The 25,247-nt window shown below is 32.2% G+C and overlaps 1 protein-coding gene across 2 annotated transcripts; it reads left to right on the plus strand.

The window, feature by feature from the left end:
* Positions 1 to 18,496: 18,496 nt before the first annotated feature.
* LOC133287217 (protein STRUBBELIG-RECEPTOR FAMILY 8) lies at positions 18,497 to 23,229 on the plus strand. 2 transcript variants are annotated; one of them, XM_061484778.1, is made up of 12 exons: positions 18,497 to 18,568; positions 18,665 to 18,736; positions 19,548 to 19,619; positions 19,704 to 19,769; positions 19,849 to 19,914; positions 20,010 to 20,327; positions 20,739 to 20,991; positions 21,700 to 21,971; positions 22,143 to 22,278; positions 22,383 to 22,522; positions 22,636 to 22,792; positions 22,999 to 23,229. In XM_061484778.1, the coding sequence occupies exons 1-12, from the start codon at positions 18,549 to 18,551 to the stop codon at positions 23,149 to 23,151; spliced, it is 1,725 nt and encodes a 574-aa protein (XP_061340762.1). In that variant the 5' UTR covers positions 18,497 to 18,548; the 3' UTR covers positions 23,152 to 23,229. The 2 variants fall into 2 exon arrangements, with proteins under 2 accessions (XP_061340762.1, XP_061340761.1); XM_061484777.1 differs by having other exon boundaries at positions 20,010 to 20,323; positions 20,735 to 20,991.
* The last annotated feature ends 2,018 nt before the right edge of the window (positions 23,230 to 25,247 follow it).

Genomic DNA, 25,247 nt, shown 5'->3' on the forward strand with positions numbered 1-25,247 from the left:
AAAGCTGGGTTGGATTTGGGTAGAAGGTGAGTGAATAAAACTTTGGTGTTAATGTTGCACCAAAGATTTAGTGCATTTCATCAATGTAAATATTACATGTCAGCCAACAAATTTTGTCTTCTGTCACATTCTCTCTCTCCTTTGACGTGTAATGCTCTCGTTGATGAGATGCAATAAATCTAGGGGCAACACATACACCTAAAATTTATTCTAGATGAGTGGAGTACTTGGGCACAAAGATACTCAATTGAAAGAGAGAATTAAATAAAAATCAATCAGATAATATGATATTTTTTATCTACATGTATGAGTGCATCACACTCGCATCGAATCTTCGATATATCGATTGCACTAAAAAAATTTATTCTCAACATCTCTTCATTTATTTTTTGGGTCAACATCTCCACCAGCCACTTAAAAGCAGGTGATTCAGACTACGTGTAGTTTTGCAACTGTGGGCTTCCAGGTCCACGTTCAAGTTTTGGGCTCTGGAGGCCCAAAATGTAAATCAACGTATAAAACAAACATGTCACGTTGTTAGTGACTCGTAAAACTGTCATGCTTTTTTTTTTTTTTTTTCTTGTTATAAACAATTTGTTGAAAACCCATAACAGTAAACGATAGTGGAAAAAAAAAAATCATGCAAAAATTATTGAGGAGAGAGAGTAAAGAGAAAGTGCTTTTTATTCTTAGGCAAGTTCCACAGCTAACGCCACTCAGTCAGTCACTGAGAACAATGCTAGCATGTGGGATTCTGTAGGTATAAATCTTACTTATAAACCAAGAAAACGACAAATGGATGCGGATAGGTGACAACTAGCCGAGAGGAGATTCTTTGCTTTTGTTTTCATCAATTTTGTGATTACAATTTGAACTAATTGAAACAAGCATGAATTTTAATTTGCATTTTTTTCCCCCTTTGTGCACCTCGTTAATGGTGTCTTTATAAGTGCTCTCCAGTCCCCACATGTTTACTTTCTCGTTTAAGTTAAAGTTGATTTTCAAATGAATATCAAATATGCTAATAGTCTCCTCTTTCCAGCAAACAAAAGATTATGTCTCATCTCATGACTCATGTCTTGGTTTTTGCTCTCAAATAGCTGCCATTCAATTTATAACACAGATTCACAAGTCGTTGACCTCCCCTCTCGCGTGTGCGTTGCTTGCACCGTAATTTGTGATTGAATCTTTACCCCTACGTTGAATCCGAAAGATGTTGGACTTTGGCAATAAATCCTCTCACTCACAGGTTATATATAGTGAAAAATTTATGTCCATAAATATTTAATAAATGAGCATTATGAAAATTTATCAAAATCTGTCGAAGGAAAAATAAGTATAAATTTTATTATATAAATAAAATTTATATACAGGGATTCATTTTGTTCGGACTTATGCTTCCAAAGTCACAATGCCATCTCACAGCCACGGCCAGGGACGTCAATCACGTCATTAACATTAGTTTATATATAATAGGGACAACTTATCTAGCCATTTAGAGTGTATTTAATTTTTTTATTCAGAACTTCTAAATTGTAGTTTGAACAAAACTTATAAAAATAAACTTGAAATTATGGGATAGAAATATTCAAACGAAAAATGGAACATAGTGTATATCGTAAGAAATGTTTATGTATGATAAATGTATACGATTTAACAATTAAACTAATGATTGAATAGTTATTAATAATGTGACTTTTTGTTCATAAATGTTGAATTGGGATTAGTTGTGTCTTTTGAAATTACAAATATATACAGATAGAAATCAGACATTTTTATTTGTGCTCAACTCCAAACTGTAAACATTGATTTTCATCATAAATAAAGATTAATGCCCTTTGTCATAATCATGTGAAAACTGTAAACTCTCAAAATCTATATTCCTATTCTTTTTTTGAACGTTGAACTTCAAAATTATGACACAATTAGATAGGCTAGTACCAAAAAAATTTACACATTAATTTATCAAAATATTTATAGTAATTGCATAAATTTATTAGGAAAAAAATTTACTATAAATTTTAGCATACTGATCTAAATCATTTATTAAATAATGTCGCATAATATTAAAAATTAAAATGAACAATTAGCAATGATTATATATCAAAGCAAATATATAAAAAGGCACGAACTTTTCTAATAAGAATTACACTTTCTTCCCACGGCATAATAAGTATTGAACCACGATTGTCTTAAAAATATGAAAACACACAAATATAATAATTAATATATAATAACATTTAATAAATAATTTAAAATAGAAAAAGATCTGTTTACAAACTTTTTTTACAAATTACACTAAGTATGACCTGTCATACACTTTTGATTGAAGTATGACCGGTCATATTTAGTGTAGTTTGTAAACAAAAAAATTGTAAATATAATCTTTCTCATTTAAAATATAATAAAAAAACTAGATATCTAAAATTGTAAATGACACTCTTTTAAATTGACGAAATATTGGAGGACAGAATTCAAGTTATTATTTGATCAGCTGAACTTGTAACGGGAACACTAATCCAAGTCCTAGTTATCATAAATAGGATAAGTTAGCCACAATTGACTATGTAGGTTAGGAGCAGAATAGTAAGTAGTAACTATTCTTAATGAAACCAAATCTCGAATCAAGAGTAGCCATCAGAAAACCAGTAATTCAATGCAAAATTGCAAATATTAATATACATATAAGTTAATATCAAATTTTGAGCTAATTCTTCATTTGGCATTACATTTTAAATTGAAACAAAAAGTCTTTTATAACCCATGATTTACATGTTAAACTAAATAAAAGTTTAAATTAATGTCTTATTAAAACTTAAGAAGGGCCCTAATCTAAATTATTATAAGTAAAAGAATTCTGCTTTCTTGCAAGCCAACTGATGATACCGCAAAAGTCACAGGAACTTTGTAAATTAAGAACTGATTATTAAGTATGATTACCTCCATGACTGATGACACAACACAAGAAGTCAATAACAACTCTCTTCAGTCTTCAGTCTTCACCGAGGGAGGCAATGCAGATACTAGATTCTTCACTTCCATCCAATCTTCAAATAAATACTTTAAGTCAAAATCAAAATCAAAATATTGAGAAGTGCTAGAAAAGTTAATGAACTATATGCTGTAGACAAAGACAACTTTGAATAAAAGGCATTACTGTTATTTTTCCACACTTGAAATTTGAATCATCCTTAACTAATTTTCTATTTCAAATTATTATGACATCAAATGCTACAATATATGCAAAACATTATTTTTAATTTCTCACCAGGAACTTTGTTCATTGTTCTTCAAGATTGGAAAACTGGAAGCATTTTTTTTGGAATCTAAATTCAAGAACCAATCTACATTTCTCTGTTTTTGGGAGCTAAAATTTTGGATTCTTGTGGAAGCAAGTCAGTTTAGATTCTTGTGAATCTCTATTGTGGTATATTTTAAGAAAACTCATTTTCCTTTGTTATTCTTTGATTAGAAGAATTATTATGAAATTATGAGATATCTTGAGTAAGCATTTTGAATCTAATTTTGTGACTTCAATTATTCGTGATTTTATTGTGATATATCCAATTTCCTTGTTGCATTAATTTTAGGAATTTTGACACATATCCTTTTCTTAATTTTCTGCATTTATCATATAATCTTGGAGCTTGGTTTGTGATATATCTAGTGTGATAGATAGGGGTGCTAAACGAGCCAGGGGCCTTTCAGAGGCCTTTGGCTCGGCTCGTGAAGGTCTGAACTTACATGTCTAAATTTGGTTGTTGGCACAAGACTTGAACTTGTATAAAAGCTCGTTTAATTAAAAGACCTCAGACTCTAAATCAAAAGCTCAGCTCGAGAGCCTCTCAGGCTGGCCTAGTATATTATTTTATATTTTTATTTTATATTTTTTATACTATTTGTAATAGCCTCTCTTTCTCCTCAATCCATTTCACCTCATTTTATTAGTTAAATAGACTTTTTGAATGATTTTGTTCTATATTACGCTGTTTGGATATATATTAAATTTATGATATTTATGAAACTACTAGTATTGTTGATTGTATATTCTGTTTGGATAAATTTTTGTTATTTTTTTTTAAATAGGCTAAAAGGCTAAACCAAGTTTTTACTTTTTGTAAATAAGTCAGGCCACAGGCCGATAATAATATTTATAACAGATAACAGGCTTGATCAGGCTGACACATTTAAACACAGGCTTAGCCTTTTAAGACCAAAGTTCGGCTCAGCTCGGCCCATTAACACCCCTAGTGATAGAGCATTGTAATTTTTTTATTAATTCACTTGTCATAAATCTGAAATTTTGTATTGGTTGTTAAAGTGAAGTGCTTGTATGTGTGAGAAATCTATCCTAGGTGTGTGGGTGCAACCAAAGGGGTTGTTGACCTTTGTTTGGCTTGAGAGTGTTTCTCAAGACTCGAAGCCTTTAGAATAGGGAGTGTGGAGTTCTTGTGTATGAGGAGTTGGTGAACTCCTAGGTTCAACTTGAGAGAATTCTTAGAGCTTAGAGCACTGTATGCACTAGGAGGGTTTTTGGTATTTTGATTGATTGCGCATGTGACACGTGTATATGGAAAAAGCTTTGTTGAGAAAAGTTTACTCACTTTTTTGTGATCAATAAAATAGCGCAGGTACTTCAATCTAGACGTAGCATTCCATTACATTAAGGGGATGTGAACCAGGATATATCGTGTGTCTTTTGTCTCTAGTTTAAATTCTGAATTTTCTATATAGAAATAGAAAGTAACACTCATTTATGGTTTGAAAGTGTTGTTACAGTTTTTCTATGATAAATTTGTGCTATAGAGGTTTTCTGTTATATTAAAAGTGCTATAGAAGTTAACTGTTTACATTTTCTGTAAGAAAAGGTTATTGCTATGTTTGTACTCTATAAAAGGTTAGGTATGTTTTTTTGTTAATATACATCATATAGAAATTAATAGGACATATAGGGAATTAAAGTAAAATAGTAAAATTGTTATAATTGTGTGACTATTAATTGAATTGAAATCAGTAAAATAATTTGAGGACAGTCAATCTAATTGTGTTGGTGTGTTGATTGAACTCAATAGTTCAACTTTGTTTAGATTTTACAAATGTAAATATCTACTAGCAATTTTTTTTAAAAAAAGTAGAACACGTATTCACTCTCCCTAAACATCATTTGTAAGAAATCACTTGCCCAACATATCTTACATCCTTGCATTTGAATGTTTCACCGTGCATTACTTAGGTTCAATTTGTATATGATAAGATACAAGCATGTCCTCCAGTGTTCTTTTTAAATGTTTCCCGGTAACTAAAGTGGTTAGATTTAACAAGACAAAATTTGGGTGGATGTTATAAACTTTACAAATAAACAAATGGTTATCTTTTCAAGGAGAATCAACCTGCACATTACTTGGCTTGGTTTGGAGTAAAGAATGATTCTAATTACCTTTGTTGGTTCTCTCCAACTTTATGTTATTTTTATGCAACTTCTTGCAAACAATTTCAAGATAGATTTCCTCCCCTCTTATTCTCATACTCTCTCTCTTTGTATATAGACAAAATTAATAAAAATAAGAAGTTATAATTTATTAGAATTAACAATTAATTAATATATGGATTATATTTATCTTATGTTGTAGGAAAATGATTATCTTATATTATAGAAATAAAACTATAAGTCGAACCCACATGTAAGAGGAGGAGAAAAAATAGATGTGGGACCCACCTCTATTTTGTGTGTGTAGAAAACTTGTTTATTTTATGTAACATAAGATAAATATAATTCTTTTTTTTTAGAATATTACTCTTAATATATAGGTGTAAATCAATAAATTACAGTCGTTATATGTACATAGATCATCGGTTAAAATTAGATGTAAAATTTCTTTTTTCTTTTTTAATTTTTTCTCCAATTCATCGATTACTCGACTTCTTATTATTACTCGACTTCTTATATATATATATATATAGGGGTAAACATTTTAAATAAATTTATCTACAGCTGTCATTTTTAACTATATTCTCCCGGGAGAATATAGTTATAACGTTAAAGTTGCTATTTTCTCTCTCTCCACGTCAGCAAAAAAGTTCTGAAAAGTAAATGAAGAGAGAAAAAAGAGAGCAACTTTAACGTTATAACTATATTCTCCCGGGAGAATATAGTTAAAAATGGCAGCTGTAGATAAGCTTATCTAAAGTTGTTATAGAAATACTTTTGCCATATATATATATATATATATATATATATATATATATATATATATATATATATATATATAATTTTACAATAATTTTTTTCTTAGTTATATTCGTATAACAATCAAAATATCTTCAGTATACAAATCCAATTTAAAAGATTAGAAATTGTAGATAGTTAATTATTTGATATTCAAAGCTCTGCTATTTTTCTTAAATAAGACCGAAATAAAAAAATTTAATTGACACCAATGTCTGTAAAACCACTACATTTATTTTTGTATTGTGGTTGGTTTTAAGCAAAAGTTATTTTATATTCTTAAAAACATGATCGATTAGAAGTAAAAAAAGAATGGAGTTTTTTTTAGGTTGAGAAATTTATTTTTTATATAATTTTTTTTAAAGATAAATAACTTCAGCTTAACTCACGTAACGTTTATTAAAATTAATTTTAAAAAATTAAAAATATCTGAATCAAATTTATACAGACACACTAATTAACGCAGTATCCAGTATGTATGGCATCACCAAGGGGCCTAATTATTTTTTTTTATGTGATGCCATTACTAATTGGATTGCCGACTGGGTATAAAACTATGTAAGGTGGAAGTAACGACAGGGTGATTGTGAGTTCTTTTGTTGATGGAATCTATCACAGGTCACGGGGCATGCATCATTTTCCGTCCATGAAAAATCAATTTAAAAGGTACCTCTTTCACCAACCTTGGCCCCATGGGAACGCTTTTCTGAAGTTATTGAATTTCTTTTTTATTACATTTTTATTTACTTTTCACACCTCCTCTTGGGTCCTACTACTTTTATTGTTTTAAATGCCAATAATTTAAATTTTAAAAGTTTTCCCATCTTTTAACTAACTTATTGACTTTCATTTTGTTATAAAAGCTAATGAGTTACTTTACTTAATCAAACTTCCGCTTATAAAGAATATGATTTGAACTCAGATTCAATAATATTTCTTTAATGATGATTGATGTGTTATAAATTTCTATCGACTATCAGAGTTAGTAATTAGCATTAGTCTTAGTCTTAAAATAAAATAAAATAAAATAAAACACATTTCCTCACAATAAACACTTTGATGTACCAACAATGAATCTAAATCTTCCAATACCTAATTTAATATTGCTATATAAAAACAATGTTTTTGAATATAAGTCTCATGTCATGTGTCATTTTCCATAATGATAACACATTTAGTAAGACATGCCACATTCATACAATTGACCCGTAATTAATATTTTTAATTGCATATATGCTTTCAAAAATATTTATTTTAGAGGTAAGATATTCATATTATCATTTTTTTTTTACTATCAATTCACTACCACTTTAATTATCATGAAACTAGAGAAAAAGTTAAATGAAGAGAGAGAAAATAAAAATTATTTTTGAATCCAATGATAATTAGATGGGTAGTTGACTGATAATAGAAAAAAATTATAATAGTATGAATATCTTACCTCTTACTTTTTAATGTGCATATATACTTTAATGCTTATAATTTAAATATCAAATCATTATCTGTCTTATATTTTTAAAAATATAGTTTGCTAATATCTTTTCAAAATAATTATTATAATAATTATTTTATAACTCCATACACTAACCTAGTTAATTATAAATGAGAAAAAAGAGTTGAAAAAGAACAATGAACCGACCCAATATGTCCATTTTGTTTCATAAATAAGAGTACTGCCCACTTAATATGACCAATAAAAGTGAAGATTGAATTTGTCTATGCGATTGGTCGTCAAAAGCTAATCAGCTAATGTCTCATAGACTCAGCCTCAAACCGTCCAATTTTCGAGTCGCACGTTTTTTTCTAGGCATACGAAAACGAATTATGTGTACATATTTCAGATTTGAGACAATAATATACACGTGATGAATAGCACCATTTATCAAAGATGAAACTTTAACTTTCTTTATTAAGTCACCGACCTCCTTATGTCAGACAAAGAAAGAAAAAGAATATTTGGCCATGTCTGGATCCTATTTTCAAAAATAAATTTTTAATTTTTAGAATAAAATATAAAATATGTTTCATAAAACCTGTTTTGTAAAATTAATTTTATAAATTAAAATTATTTCCAATTTTTAGAATCAAATTTAGAGAACACAGAAATATTTTTAATTGTTTTTTTAAGACTATTTTTTAGAGTAATTAATAGGGGTATTAACGGGCCGAGCCGAGTCGAGCTTTGATCTTAAAAGGCTAAGTTTGTGTTTAAATGTGTCAGCCTGATCAAGCCTGTTACCTATTATGAATATAATTATCGGCGTGTGGCCTGACTTATTTACAAAAAATAAAAACCTGATTTAGATTGTTAGCCTAAATAAAACAACAAAAATTTATCCAAACAGAATGTACAATCAACAGCACTAGTAATTTCATAAATAATCATAAATTCAATGTATATCCAAACAACATAATATAGAACAAAATCATGCAAAGAGTCTGTTTAACTAATAAGATGAGGTGAAATGGATTGAGAAGAGAGAGAGGGCTATTACAAGTAATATAAGAATATAAAATAAAAATAAAAATTAATATACTAGGCCAGCCTGAGAGACTCTAAGGCCGAGCTTTTGAATTGAAGTCTGATGCCTTTTTATTAAACGAGCTTTTATATAAGTCCAAGCCTGTTTCCAACAACTAATTTTAAACATGTAAGCTCAAGCCTTCACGAGTCGAGTCAAAGGCCCCCAAAAGGCCCTTCGTTTGTTTATCATCCCTAGTAGTTAATGAAACATATATTTTCTGTTTTTTTGTTTGTTTTAAAAGTTAAAAGCCGAAATACAAAAAAATAACTAAAAACTAAAAATTGTTTTTTATGTTTCTAAATTTATTCTAAAAACTAAAAAAAATTATATTTTGCAAAACTATTTTTACAAAATAAGTCTTACCAAATAGATTTTTTTGATTTTTTTTCTAAAAATTAAAAAATTATTTTTAAGAAGAGAATTCAAACAGGCCATATATATTTTTTTTTTGTATTTTGACTTTTAACTTTTAAAAAGAAAAAAAAAAGAAAAAACAATTATTTCATTAACTATTATACAAAACAATTTTAAGAAAGAAGAAAAAAACATATTAAAACTTTATTTATTACTATCAGTTTTTTTTTGGTAAGCTGTTATTATCAGTTATCTTACCTAATTAAAACTTTGGGAATATTATACTTTATCTCCACGTAATTTTACTCTTTTTAAAATAATTAATTTTAACTTTTTTATCACTTAACCAGATTTAATTTTGATATCAGTTTAAAAATATTAGCTTTTCAATTACTTTCAATTATAATTTAATTTTTTAATTTATTTCTTTAAAATTTATTTTAAAAAAATATTATGTAAAATAAGCAACAATTTTAAGAATATACATGTAGAGATGGATATAAATCTAGAAAATATTATAAAATTACTAATAATAATTACTCTACAACCAATTGTAGATATTATAGCACTATTAGCGTGCGTACCTTAATAATTCCATGAAAGTTTAGAAATTATTTTGTTATATTTCATCTTTAAGAGAGTACATTATTGGTTAATATTTTAAAATAAAATATTTATTTTTATATATCAAGTTAGAATTTAATTTTTTTCAGAATGGTTAAATCTCTTAGTCTACTCTCCCTTAAAAAATAACATATGTCATTATTTATTTTGAAAATAAAAACGTGATATTCAAATTATTTTAAATTAACTATATATGCATTTTTATAACTTTTCCAGTTTGTTAAATTTTTTTAAAGTTTCTTAATAGTAATTATACAAATAATGTAAATATTTAAATATTTTTATATTTTACTTAAATTTAATAATATCCGTAGGAATAATCTTGCTAACACCCCCCACCCCACACGTAGGCGGAGCCACGACGTCCGATTTTGATGTCGGCACTCGTCAACATTGACTTTTATGCACATTCTACGTTCTAACTAACTAAATGATTTTTTAAAGGGTTTTATTTATTTATAAGAGATAAATCATCTTATATTATGAAATAAATAAAGTGAGATTCACCAATTAAAAAAAATATGTTTTTTTATGTGAGTATAATATAAGAGATGAATTTTATTCAATATGAGAGTAATTTTTTTTAAAATGACATAAACTATACTGGAATAAAATATAATAAAAAAGTCATAACAAATTAAACATTGGTAATTTATTTTATTATGCTTAATTTGATGGTGCTTAAGCATCAATGTGCTAAAGTAAATTAATAACCCTATTAAAAAAAGTTGATTGGGAGCAGAAAGGATATATATAATTGACAATTTGACACTTTAAAGTTTAACGTTGATTATTCTCTATCTTTTTTGGCCTTGTGCACAATATAAAGTTGCGTTAATGATTATTGAGCTCCAGTAGCTCAAGAGTCAAAATTGTTAAGTTGTTGTCATATTGAAAATAGTAATTACTTATAGTAACTAATAACTTCAAATAGTAGTTACTTATAGTAACTAATAATTAAAATTTGACAACGACTTAATTATGTTTTTTTTTTCTTTTTGTTGTCTACGTGGATCGTGGTATAATTATTTGGTGTGAATGAACGTGAATTAGATATTTTAAAATACATTTATTGTAACATTTTTTTTATATTGTATCACTTAAAATTTTGTAAATCATTATCTTTCACATATTTTTTTTTAATGTTAAATATTAATATAAAACGATAATTAATAACTCGACATTATTAGGCAACGTATGAAAGCATGCAAGTCTGTTGGACTAATAGTCCGTTAGTATTTTTACTGTTATTTGGGTTTATCTGTTTGTTAAATAAAGTCCTATGCTTTAGGGATGTGGAGATATGAGTTCTGTTATTCTTTTAATTAGTCACCACGTTGCAAGCCATGTAATACGTGGATCTGTTATGCTTCAGTTTTTTTTTTTTTATGTTGTAAGGCTATAAAGCCAACACCTGTTTTTGAATTCTAATAAGATTGTTCTATGAAAATCTGTGTGGTACTATTCTGTTTCAACAATTGGTATCAGAGCTCCATTATAGGGGCCTGATCCTAAGTGCATGTGAGGAAAACAGTGAGCTTGAGAGAAAAACAGCTAGTGCATGTCAAGAAAGAAATTGCAACTTTCTTTCAGGTAAAAGGAGTTGAAAATGGCAGAAAGTGGTAGCAATAGTTTTGTGCAGCCTGCTATTCCCAAATTTGATGGTCACTATGACCATTGGGCAATGTTGATGGAGAATTTTCTCCGCTCCAAAGAGTATTGGGGTCTAGTTGAGAATGGAATAACGGTGGTGGCAGATGGAGCAGAGCCTACAGAGGCTCAACGCAAATTGATCGAGGAGCAGAAGTTGAAGGACTTAAAAGTAAAGAATTATCTCTTCCAAGCAATAGATCGTGATGTTCTTGAAACAATCCTCAACAGGGACACAGCCAAAAATATCTGGGACTCAATGAAGCAGAAATTTCAAGGTTCAACCAGGGTCAAGAGGGCACAATTGCAAGCTTTACGCAGAGATTTTGAGATTCTTCATATGAAGGAAGGAGAGATAGTCAATGCCTATTTTTCTCGTACTCTAGCCATAGTCAACAAAATGAAGGCTCATGGTGAAAGTATGAGTGAAAAAATTATTACTGAAAAGATTTTGAGGTCAATGGTCTCAAAATTTGATTATGTGGTATGCTCGATTGAGGAATCCAACAACTTGGACATAATGACTATTGATGAACTGCAAAGTAGTCTTCTTGTTCATGAGCAAAGGATGAGAAGCCATAGAGAAGAAGAGCAGGTTTTACAGATCTCCCATGAAGCCAGAGCAGGACGAGGAAGAGGTAGAGGTGCATTTAGAGGAGGCCGAGGCAGAGGAAGGGATAGACAACCCTTCAACAAAGCTATTATCGAGTGTTTCAAATGTCACAAGTTAGGACACTATCAATATGAGTGTCCTGATTGGGAGAAAAAGGCCAACTATGCTCAGTTGGAAGAAGAAGAGGAGTTGTTATTAATGTCGTATGTTGAACTCAAACAAACCAAGAAGGAAGAAGTGTGGTTTCTTGACTCCGGCTGTAGCAATCATATGAGTGGAAACAAGGAGTGGTTCTTAGAGCTGGATGAAAGCTTCAGGCAAACTGTAAAACTTGGTAACAACACTAGAATGGCTGTTGTGGGAAAAGGCAGTATTCGTATGCAAGTGAGTGGACTTACTCAGGTAATTTCTGATGTCTACTACATTCCTGAACTCAAGAATAATCTATTAAGCATAGGGCAGCTTCAAGAAAAGGGCTTAGCTATTTTGTTTCAGGATGGGAAGTGTAAGGTACATCATCCTAAGAAAGGATTAATTATGCAGACAGATATGAGTGGAAGTAGAATGTTTTTCTTGTTGGCTACTATGATGCCAAAAGATTCTACATGTTTTCAAACTGTGTCAGAAAATGAATCTCACCTTTGGCATTGTCGGTTTGGTCACTTAAACTACAAGGGATTGAGGACACTTTTTTATAAAAAGATGGTAAATGGGCTGCCTTCACTCAAGATTCCAAAGAAGCCATGCATAGAATGTTTAACCGGCAAGCAGCACAGAAACTCCATGCCTAAGAAAAGCTTATGGAGAGCTTCACACAAGCTACAACTTGTGCACGCAGACATATGTGGGCCTATTAAACCAGAATCAAACAGCAATAAGAGGTATATCCTAAGTTTTATTGATGATTTCACTCGTAAAACTTGGATTTACTTCTTACATGAAAAATCAGAGGCTTTTGCCATGTTTAGAAATTTTAAAGCTTGTGTTGAAAAAGAGACTGGTGCATCTATCATTTCTTTGAGGACAGATAGAGGTGGTGAATTCACCTCAAATGAGTTTGAAGAATTTTGCAAAGTTCAAGGAATAAGCAGACAATTGACTGCAGGCTACACTCCTCAGCAAAATGGAGTTGCTGAAAGAAAAAATAGGACGATAATGAACATGGTGCGCTCTATGTTGGCTGAGAAACAAGTTCCTAAAATGTTTTGGCCCGAAGCTCTAAAATGGAGTGTGCATATCCTCAATAGATGTCCTACTATGGCTGTCCGAAACAAAACCCCGGAAGAGGCATGGAGCGGTGTGAAGCCAACAGTTGATTACTTTCGAATTTTTGGGTGTGTAGCTCATGCACATGTTCCAGACCAGAAAAGACGTAAGTTAGATGACAAAAGCAAGAGGTGTGTTTTGTTGGGAGTAAGTGATGAATCAAAGGCCTATAGATTATATGATCCAGTCTCCAAGAAAATCATCATTAGCAAAGATGTGATTTTTGAAGAAGATGAATGCTGGAATTGGGGCAGAAACAAAGAAGAATGCAGAATTGATGTTTTACAGTGGAAAGATGATGATGAGAGTGACACAGAAGAGATAGTAGAAAGCGATGAAGAAGAAGGCAATGGTGTTGATACAATAAATTCAAGTGAAATTGGTTCACCTTCTAGTGAATCAAATGAGGATGATTCGCCGATTTTGAATGAAGGGAGGGTAAGAAGAGCACCTTTATGGATGGCAGACTATGAAACAGGTGAAGGTTTATCAGATGAAGATGGTCTGAATGCTATGATAATGCTCACTGAAGATGATCCACTTACATTTGAAGAAGCTGTCAAGAGCAAGAAATGGAGGGATGCAATGATGGCAGAGATTGAGTCAATAGAAAAGAACAAAACATGGGAGCTGACTGTCCTACCAGAAGGAGTGAAGCCAATCGGAGTTAAGTGGGTTTTTAAGACTAAACTTAACGAGAATGGAGAGATAGACAAGCACAAAGCAAGGCTAGTGGCGAAGGGGTATGCACAGCAGTATGGAGTTGATTATACTGAAGTTTTTGCTCCGGTGGCCAGACTTGACACCATTCGATTGATATTGGCTTTGGCAGCTCAAAACAGTTGGGATATTTTTCAACTAGATGTAAAGAGCGCATTCCTTCAAGGTGAACTTAAAGAAGAAGTCTTTGTGCAACAACCATTAGGATATGAGAAGAAAGGAGAAGAAGACAAAGTTTACAAGTTAAGAAAGGCGTTGTATGGCTTGAAGCAAGCACCGAGGGCATGGTACAGCAGAATAGAAGCTTATTTTGTCCAAGAAGGCTTTGAAAGGTGTTTTTGTGAGCACACACTGTTCACAAAGGCTAAGGAGGGAGGTAAAATTTTAATAGTAAGCCTTTATGTTGATGATTTAATATATACCGGAAATGATAAGAGTATGTGTGATGAATTTAAGAATTCAATGAAGTTGGAATTTGATATGTCTGATTTGGGGAGGATGAGGTACTTTCTTGGGGTTGAGGTGATACAAAGTCCAGATGGGATATTTGTGTGTCAAAGAAAGTATGCTCGTGAAGTTTTAGCAAGATTTGGAATGGATAAAAGTAATTCAGTGAAGAATCCTATTGTTCCAGGCACAAAGTTATCTAAAGATGAAGCTGGAACCAAAGTTGATGAAACTTTGTTCAAGCAGTTGGTTGGCAGTCTTATGTACTTGACTGCAACTCGACCTGATTTGACGTATGGAGTGAGTCTTATTAGTAGATTCATGTCTTGTCCAACTGAATCTCATTGGCTTGCAGCAAAAAGAATATTAAGGTATTTGAAAGGTACAACTGAGCTTGGAATTTTCTACAAAAATAGAGGTTCCACAGATCTAGTAGCTTACACCGACAGTGATTTTGCCGGTGTTTAGATGATCGGAAGAGTACATCTGGCTTTGTTTTCTTGCTTGGTTCTGGGGCAATTTCATGGTCTTCTAAGAAACAGCCTGTAGTGACATTGTCTACTACAGAGGCTGAGTATATAGCTGCTGCATTTTGTGCCTATCAGTGTGTTTGGCTGAGAAGGGTGTTAGAGAAACTTGGTCATAAAGAAGAGAAGAGTACTGCAATTCAATGTGACAATAGCTCTACTATAAAGCTGTCCAAGAATCCAGTTTTTCATGGTAGGAGCAAGCATATTGATATAAGGTTTCATTTTCTTAGAGATTTGACAAGAGACAAAGTTGTGGAGTTGAGCTACTGCAATTCTCAAGAACAAGTTGCAGACATAATGACAAAGCCTCTCAAGTTAGAACAGTTCTTAAAACTCCGAAATATGCTGGGAATGGTTGAAGCTTCAATGATAAACTAAATGCTTTTAAGTTTAAGGGAGGGAATGTTGGACTAATAGTCAGTTAGTATTTTTACTGTTATTTGGGTTTATCTGTTTGTTAAATAAAGTCCTATGCTTTAGGGATGTGGAGATATGAGTTCTGTTATTCTTTTAATTAGTCACCACGTTGCAAGCCATGTAATACGTGGATCTGTTATGCTTCAGTTTTTTTTTTTTTTTTTTATGTTGTAAGGCTATAAAGCCAACACCTGTTTTTGAATTCTAATAAGATTGTTCTATGAAAATCTGTGTGGTACTATTCTGTTTCAACAAAGTCATCATCACATGTTTCCAAAAATTCAAATAAGCTCCACAATCAATTTCACCAACGTGCTAACTACTACTGTACCACTCTCAATCAAAACATGTCTCAGTTTCGATCGGGCTAAGTTAGGAGTACAGCTATGAGCTCATATAATAGTTTATGGCATAAAATGCAATCAAAATTAATGATGTATTACTTTAAAGAATATATCATGACTCTCACGATGACAAATGTTTGGCATTTTTTCAATTAACCAAAAAATAAAGGGTACTCAAAACATAATATTTTATCTTAATATTACTTAAGATAGTGTTTGTTTCAGGAGTTTTTTAGATATTTCTAGGGAAGTGATTCTGACTTTATCATTTTTTCGTGTTTGGTTCAGGGTATCATGATTTTTGCCCATCAATATCAGATGCATAGCTATCTCAAATTGCACTTAAAAAAGGAAGAAAAGACTGTTCAAGAATCCAACAAATTAGGTGGGATTGCATCTAAAAATCAGATAAGTTAACACGATACAAAACAGTGACACTACTACCCCTTAATGCAGTGGGACAATTGGCTGTATAATTTTGTAAAAGGATAATTTTATAATTTCAATAAGTTTTTCCATCAATATTTTATATTCAACCAAATACACATTCAGGAATTTCACTCAATTTTTCTGGTAATATTTTGCTCAACCAAACAATTTTTTTAAAATTTTTCTATCTAATTCACTTTCCTTGCATATTCTTAGTATTTACATTTTCCTAGTATTATAAAATTTCTCCTCAATCAAACACTACTTAAGAAAAAAGGCATAATGTAGTATCAACAAGCATTGGATGTGTGTTAGATGCTAAACATTTAAGATGCTTGATCATATATAAGATATATTATATCTTATATGTTTACATTCTAATCTTATAATTTGACTGCATGAGAGGGAGACGTGACTCCAGGAACAACAAGAAGATGGTACGAAGGAGAAGAAAAAGGGAGAAAGCTGAACTGACACAGGCTGGGGGCGTAAAGGCCCCAAAAGGTGTAGAATAAGAATGTAGAATAGAAGATAGAAAATCCAAAACCCAGAAGGGAAAAAAAAAAAAAAAAAAAGAGAGAGTGAGGGACCCACTTTAATAACACCGTATGGAAGCTTTTGACTGCTTCAAACAAAACCTGCCAACCTTTCGAGTCTTTCGACCCCATATACATTAAATTTTTTGTTACTTCCATTTCTACATTACTAATATTAATTTTCTTGTTCTGTTTTCATTATATTTTTCGCCGACACACACTCACTCTACACTCAATACTCATGCTCCGAGTCTAGTACTGTTCCTTTTTTATTTTATTTTCTTTTGATATATTCTCTCTCTCTTCATTGCTCTAAGCTTCGAATCTCCGTGTGTCCCTTTCTTTAATGGCTTTGCCTTGTACAACCAGTCGCGATCTGAAACCCAACTACTACGGGACTAACCCCAATCTATTCTTCTTCTTCTTCTTCTTTGTTATATCTTGTGTGTCCATGCTACTCTTGCATGTACTCCTCCTCACCTGAACCACACTTCTGAGCTTTGTAACCACAATGGCTCATACCCGTTTAGCTTTCTCTCCCCTTCTCGCCGAGTTTGTGTCATTCTCTTTGATCTTTTCTGTTCTTCCTCTTCTTGCCTTCGCCAACACTGACCCTTCTGATGGTAATTCCTTTTTTCTCATTTTTTTTTTCTTAATTTTTTTTTTTTGGTATGATCACTCTGCGCTTGATTGGTTTGGTCGGTGTTAAATTTGATAGTGCGATGGAAAGTATTTGGCTTTGATAAAAAAAAAAGTTTGGATTTTGCATTGTGGGTGGTTTCCTGAACACAAGTTGAGGCTTCACTTGTTCATGTTAGATTTTGCTACCTGCTTGTAAACTCTGTTTTGTTGCAATGCAGTTAATAAAGCCTTGACTTTTTTTCATTAACATGCCAAAAGAAGCGATTTTTAGGTTGAACCCATGTGAAAGCTTTGAGTTTTGGGGCTTTGATTTTGTTTTGTAAACTCTGGTTGTAGAGGGAGTGCAATACTGCAATAAATGAAGTTACGGTTTTCCATTTCAAAACACGGTCTTTTTATTTTTTTATTTTTTTATTTTTTTGAAATAAGGCTACGCCGAACTCGGTTTTAAAATGGTGTTTCCTTTTTTGTACATCTCTATATAAATTTGTCACTGCAAACCAACAGTGCCACTTCCTTCTATTGGTAGTTTTTTTTATTGTTGTTCTTGCTGTTGTTACAGTTCAAGCTCTTGAGGTTATGTACAACGCGCTAAATAGTCCAACTCTGTTAACTGGTTGGAAAATCGGTGATGGTGATCCATGTGGAGAGTCATGGAAAGGGATAACATGTGAGGGTTCAGCCGTTGTTTCCATGTATGAGATTCAGAAGATACTGCAGCATTGTAATTTTATTAATATTATTATTGTTATTATTTTAGTGCGCTTGTGATTGATAAAACTAACTGATTTCCCCTTGGAATGCTTGTTAGTGAGCTTTCAGGTTTAGGACTCGATGGAACTCTGGGGTACCTGCTTTCAGACCTTATGTCACTGAAAAAGCTGTGAGAAAATTCTACTGTGTTATTTTTGTGGGACACATAATCTTTACTGTTTTAATGTATTGGTGATTGATTTTTAATTTTTTTTTTTGTGTGTTTTTCTAGTGACTTAAGTGACAACAAGATCCACGATACAATTCCCTACCAGTTGCCGCCTAATCTTACCAGCCTGTAATGTTTATCTACAATTTATTGCTCTTTTCATTTCTTGATCAGTTTCACCTTGCTGCTTTATCAATGTTAAATTTTCTTGTCACTGAAACGTGTCATTACTATTCAATTTTAACAATCAGGAATCTTGCAAGAAATAATTTAACTGGAAATCTTCCTTATTCCATTTCTGCCATGCTTTCACTCAATTATCTGTAAGTTGCTTTTGAATTTATACAATTCTATTTCATAATATTCTATTTGGTCATATATTGGATCCACTCTTACACTCTATTTCTATGTGGTTTTAGGAATGTAAGCAGTAATGCGCTCTCCCAGATGATTGGTGACATTTTTGCTACTCTTTCTGATCTTGGGACCGTGTAAGATATCGTACATTGTGTCTTCATTCCATTTACTATTCTGACTAAGAAAATAATGCTTACTGTACTGATTTGTGGCCATGGTTAACCAATTTTGGTACTTTTAATTTATTTATTTTTAGCAATGAACAAAAGTTTTTCCCTGGCTGAATCTGAGACTTCTGCATTTTGAGATTGAGATATTATTTTTTTGAATTCAATTTTTTATGAGTGTTGGATTGGACTCACAGCATGTTCAGAGGTTAACTCAATACTTGAACTATATGGTGATTATGAATCTGCAACTTCAGTGGCAGATAGTTTTTACTCTTCCTTTATATCATTGTGACTACTCTCAGGATGCTTGCCAAAATCAGGAGTATTTGATTTCCATATTTTTATATGAGAGTTAAATTCCAATTCTTAGTCATAGTTTCCCAGTTTAAGGTTGGTTTTTGGTGTGCTATTCTTCCATGTTCATTCATTCAATTAACTACTTATTCTTTAATGTCAATCTGAAAAAGTTAGGGTCACTTATACAGTAATATTCGCTGGCTAAGGTGAAATAAGTTTTTCTTTTCTGAAAAGTTCATTCTTTACAATTCTTTCGAGTAATCACAAGTCAGAATCCAAATTCATTTACCATATTAACATAAAGTTTATGGTCCAATGGAAATCCCTTCCATAGTGAGAGAAAAAGTTTCATGCTGAAATTGTAAAATTCTTTAGAATTTACAGTCATTGGTTTGTGCTAATTATTAGTGGCTTGTTATTCTTAATTTTATGGTTGATTCTATTTGATGAATGTTTGCCTTCATTTTCTATGATGCAGGGATCTATCATTCAATAACTTCTCTATGGAGCTTCCTCCTTCAATTGGTTCATTGTCCAAACTTTCTTCTCTGTATGTTGGCTAATATTTTAATTGATGAACTGATAGCAATTTGCAGTAAATGTTAATTTAATGCTTATTGAAACTTCATTGCAGCTTCTTGCAGAATAACCAGTTGACTGGCTCTCTTAACGCTCTTGTTGGTTTGCCTTTGGATACTTTGTAAGTTCTTCTCCCTTTGGGCCTTGAATTATCTGTATGTCACATTCTCAGATTCTCATCTTACCCTCTAATTTTCCAGAAATGTTGCAAACAATAATTTCAGTGGATCAATACCTCATGAGCTTAGTTCCATCCATAATTTCATGTAAGTATTTATGCATTTCTGTATGAATCGCCAATCTGTTTTCCAATGCTTAACTTCAGCAATGTGGTTGATGTGACTCTTCAAATATGAACTAGATATGATGGAAATTCTTTTGACAATGGTCCTGCTCCTCATCCGCCAGCATCCACTTCACCTCCACCTACTGGATCTAGTAGTAGTCATCATCATTCTGCATCTGGTTCACATAATAAAACTCGGGGTTCTGCTAAAGAAAATTCTGATGGCCATAAGGGTTTGACTGCGGGGGCCATTGTAGCAATTACTCTAGGTTCAGCGTTGGGGGCTGTTATTGTGCTACTTGCACTTGTTTTTTGTATCCGGAAGCAAAAACGGAAGGAAAAGGGTGCAAGAACTTCTAATGGGAGCCTTCCTCTTGGAATTACTAATGGTGAATTTCTCTAACTTCTTGTTTCCAGATATATGTTATGATCATGTAATTTGGTTTCTTTGTCAAACCTAGTCTAATATGGAATATGCATTAAGCTGGCCCAATCTTTGTTGAATGTCAATATTTGGAGGCAACTAAAGGTAGCAGCTATAAAGTAGTGGTGTTTAGAAGACTGTTTTGAGGGAAATTGGGATTTGGAGCTTCATATTCAGTATAAATCCCATGAAAAGAGCATTTGCATCATGTTAATTTTAATTGCAAATCTGTTTTCTATTAAAAATATTATAATGGCATTTTTCTTTATTCTTTTACAAAATTCATTTGCATTATCCTTTTGAAGCTATTTTTCTGTAAACTGCTCCTTGCATTATCCTGACCAGTTTAGCTTTTCTTTTGGGTTTGTACTTGCAGTAACACCTCAGATGCAAGAGCAAAGGGTAAAAAGTGCTGCTGTTATTAAAGATCTCAACCCTCGTCCTGCTGAAAATGTGACAATTGAGAGGGTACCTGTAAAAAGTGGATCTGTAAAGCAGATGAAGTCCCCTATAACTTCCACACCATACACAGTTGCTGCTCTCCAAAGCGCAACAAATAGCTTTAGTCAAGAATTTATTATTGGTGAAGGTTCTCTTGGTAGAGTTTACAAGGCTGATTTCTCCAATGGAAAGGTAACCTTTTACTGTCGCTTTTGTTATCTACCTTCCTGCTGTCTTTTTGGGAATTTATACTCATTATGTAGGGATGGAAAATACATAGTAAAGGACCATCTTGATTTCCATTGGTTGAACCACTCCTGTGGGAAATGAAACGTGCCAGAGTCAGTATAGTAATGTAATTTCAGTACACATGACATGATTGTTCAAATGCCTGTTCTCCACATCAGCTTCATGCATAGCTTGGTTTGGCACCCAAGGTTTTTAATGCATGACGAAATGTATTTGAAGATTTGATCACATTTTCCATAACTAAGTACTGGAAGAATGTGATGGTGATTTATAGACATCTTTCTTCTTCAATAAGTTTTGCTTTGCCGCATGTTCAACCCAATGTTTCTATTTTCCTCTTCTATTGTTTTTAACCTTTAATTTGGTTTGCGTTTTTTAATTTTTTTTGTTCCTACATATGTAGCATATTCTTTACAGTCATAAGTCATGGAATCATTTGGCTTCATAGTGCCTATTTATTTACTGTGGTTATTAGTTTGGCACTTGGCAGTAACCCAGCATTTGTACAATGAGCCCTCTACCCTCTATCTCTTCATTTTATTTTTATATTTCGGTAATTTTTTACCTCTTTATAAATTCATTTTTTTTATTCCCTATAAAATTTATAGACATTCTAATATTCTAATTTTTTCAAGTTTTGCTTTTATTTAGATAATGGCGGTTAAGAAGATCGACAACTCGGCACTGTCACTACAGGAGGAAGACAATTTTCTTGAAGCTGTTTCAAATATGTCACGCTTGCGGCACCCAAACATTGTTACACTGAGTGGATATTGTGCTGAGCATGGCCAACGGCTTCTAGTTTATGAGTATATAGAAAAAGGGAATCTGCATGACATGCTTCATTTTGCTGAAGATAGCAGTAAAGCTTTATCTTGGAATGCCCGTGTACGCATAGCACTTGGCACAGCCCGGGCTTTAGAGTATGTTTCATGCACATATGACACATTAAGTTTCTCCTAAGCACAGCCTTGACAGGCTACCCCATCCCCCAGATTTTTCCGCAAGTCTATATTTGTAGACTTGTAGAGGGTGAGTTGGCATATCACAATTCAGGCTAATCTCTTTTTTCGGTCATATGCTTTGTCTATCAGGTACTTGCATGAAGTGTGCTTACCTTCTGTTGTACATAGAAATTTCAAATCAGCAAATATATTACTTGATGAGGAGCTCAATCCTCACCTGTCTGATTGTGGTTTAGCTGCTCTAACACCAAACACCGAGCGGCAGGTTGGTGAAAGATGCTTCTGTTTTCTTCATGCATTGCTGAACATGGTATTTGTATCTTTTCTTAGCACATTACATTGATAAAAAACATTATTTGTGTTTAACAGGTTTCAACTCAGATGGTCGGTTCATTCGGTTATAGTGCTCCGGAGTTTGCACTGTCAGGAGTATACACTGTAAAAAGTGATGTTTACAGCTTTGGGGTGGTTATGCTGGAACTATTGACAGGTCGGAAGCCGCTTGACAGGTGAGTCTATCCTACACAATGGAAATTAATCTTCATGTTAATCATTTTAATGTTTTCCGTTGTTTATTATCTTTCTTTTTCTTATGACTTCTTACATTCATTTGTAAATTTAGTTCAAGGGTTAGATCAGAGCAATCACTAGTGAGATGGGCAACACCTCAGCTCCATGATATAGATGCCTTGGCCAAAATGGTTGATCCTTCTTTGAATGGCATGTATCCTGCAAAGTCACTGTCACGCTTTGCTGATATCATTGCCCTCTGTGTTCAGGTAAAACTTTTCTAATGTTAATAATATCAAAACAATTTATTTTAATACACTCTTGGAAGTTTGGCTTTTCTGTTATTGCACCTAGTCAAATATAATCTTTATAATAATTTGCATTTTTGAGCAATCTCATGCATGTAAACGTATATGGTGTTGCCTTCATCATTTTAAAAAAAAATGTTTGTTAATGATTTTAATTTTCTCCGCAGCCTGAACCTGAATTTCGACCTCCCATGTCTGAGGTGGTGCAAGCATTGGTACGGTTAGTGCAAAGAGCAAGTGTGGTTAAAAGGCGACCCAGTGACGAATCTGGTTTTGGTCACAAGACCCCAGACCATGAGGCCATAGACATGTCATTTTAAATGTTTGAGCCTCTCGTCTTTCGCAATTTTGTTTAATGGGGTGCACTTGTCCGCCTAAAAGAATTTATACAACACAGGAAGAAGGAGAAGTTTGTGAAAATGTATCAAACAATTCAAGATATTTGTAATTACACTTGTTGGAATTTTTCACACTTATTTAATACTTTTGAAAATAAGCTGTATATTTTTAACTTGCCATGCTGTATTATAATGTAATTTCAAGCCAATTATTGCCTTGATGCAAAATAGTACAATTTTTTTTTTCTTTTTTCAAGGAGCAACTTTATGAACTTAAGCTTTGTTGTGTTGGCAAGCACTGTAGGAATTCCAATTACCGATAAAAAGGCTTTACAAAAGGCAGTGGTTGCTATTTGTAATGAGTTGGATTATTAAGACAGTGCATGCCCCTAATTATCTTCCACCCATCATTCTTCTCTATAAGAGACAGCCAGACAGGACGTTTGGCGTTTTCCATTCATTTTTTCCCACTTACTTTTTTTCTGCATGACCCTTGAATTATTTTGAACTTAAATAAAATAATAATAATAATAATTTTTAAAGATGGCCTGAACTTGTTACTTGGGTTTATAGTTATAATTGCTTCCATAAGCAATTTGATTAATATCTTTGTTATGCCACTTGGAGCAAGTTGGATTGGTGTTATCTAGATCGCCACAATCAGCCTAGCAAGGTGATTGGCTTTGTAGAGAAGTTTTTAAATTAAGTAATGTTTTTTTTTGGATATCAGGATTTAGCTAAAATTTATCAATATTTTTGTTAAATAAAATAAGATAATAAGGATCACTCGTTCATTTAAAACCACTAAGCATGCCAACTCATTTTAAAGTGTAAAGATAAAGGTGCGAATGTTATTATATAAACTGAGATAATTGTATACTAATACATTCAGAAAGATAGCTTATGATTAAAAAAAAAAGATTTGAATGTCTCATACAGAGTTCAGTAAATAACTATTCTGGTTCTAAAAAAAATTCACCTATTTCATATTGATCTTTCAATTCTTAAAACCCAATAGCAAATCCTTTAAATATTAGTTTTGCTCCTCAAACAGTTTACTTATTTCTTATTAGTATCAAATTTTGAAAAGCCAACAGTAAGTTCCTGAGATATTACTTTGTAAAGCAAGTTAGTCATTTGGTTAAGTTTAATTTTGATAATGTTTGTTAATGGAAGTGCCATTGTGGTACATAAAGTTGTTGAGCAGGCTATCAGGTAATACGTGCATTCGAGAACAAAAGCTTGAAAAAAAATCCCAATACTATGAAATATATTCTTTAGCCCAATTTAAAAACATCTTATTGCTTAAAACATTCCCAAACCAGCTCATACTTAAATGGACTGGATCGATGGATGGAAATTTAATAATCTGTATATGACATTCCTCGTTTTTAACCTAACAGACTAATGTGTCATTAATTATGTCAGCTTATAAATGACATAGGCTAGTTCAATGTGGCAGGTTAAGTTACTAACCTAAACTCAAAACGAATTTGTTTCCATCAAAACATTGTCATCTTAGCTCTGCTAGACGTCATATACCTACAGGTGATCATCTCAGTGCCACATACATCGGCTCTTCCATTAACAAAAACAAATCCAATTTAACCCTAAAGATTAAGGAATATAGTTGTCTTATGTTACACATTCATAGAATTTTGTGTCTATTTTCTTTTTCTAAAAATTATAGGCCCCACAACTTTGTTTCACCCACATAAGATCCCTATCTTATGTGACATATGACAGAAGATTAATAACCTCCCAAAGATTAACTTGTTTAGGAGACTAATATTTCAAGAATTTGGGTTTTGTTTTAAAAATCTAGGGATGAATGTGAAATACTTTGGAGATAAAACTAATATTTTAAGGAGTATGATGCTTTGAAAAATTCAACAACTTATAGTGTGAAATAAGTAAAACATTTTGAGGACCAAAGTAGTGTTTTACCGAAATAGATTCTCTCATGTAAAAAAAGAAATATGACATGGTCATGTGAAAAGATCACAACCGTATAATGGTAAATGATTTTATAACTACTTATTTTAATATTTTTTCTCTCTTTCTTTATTACTGTTGAT

This window comes from Gastrolobium bilobum, unplaced genomic scaffold (assembly GCF_033153095.1).
Source record: "Gastrolobium bilobum isolate Gb01-03AN ecotype WA unplaced genomic scaffold, APGP_CSIRO_Gbil_v1 utg609, whole genome shotgun sequence".
NCBI lineage: Eukaryota > Viridiplantae > Streptophyta > Magnoliopsida > Fabales > Fabaceae > Gastrolobium > Gastrolobium bilobum.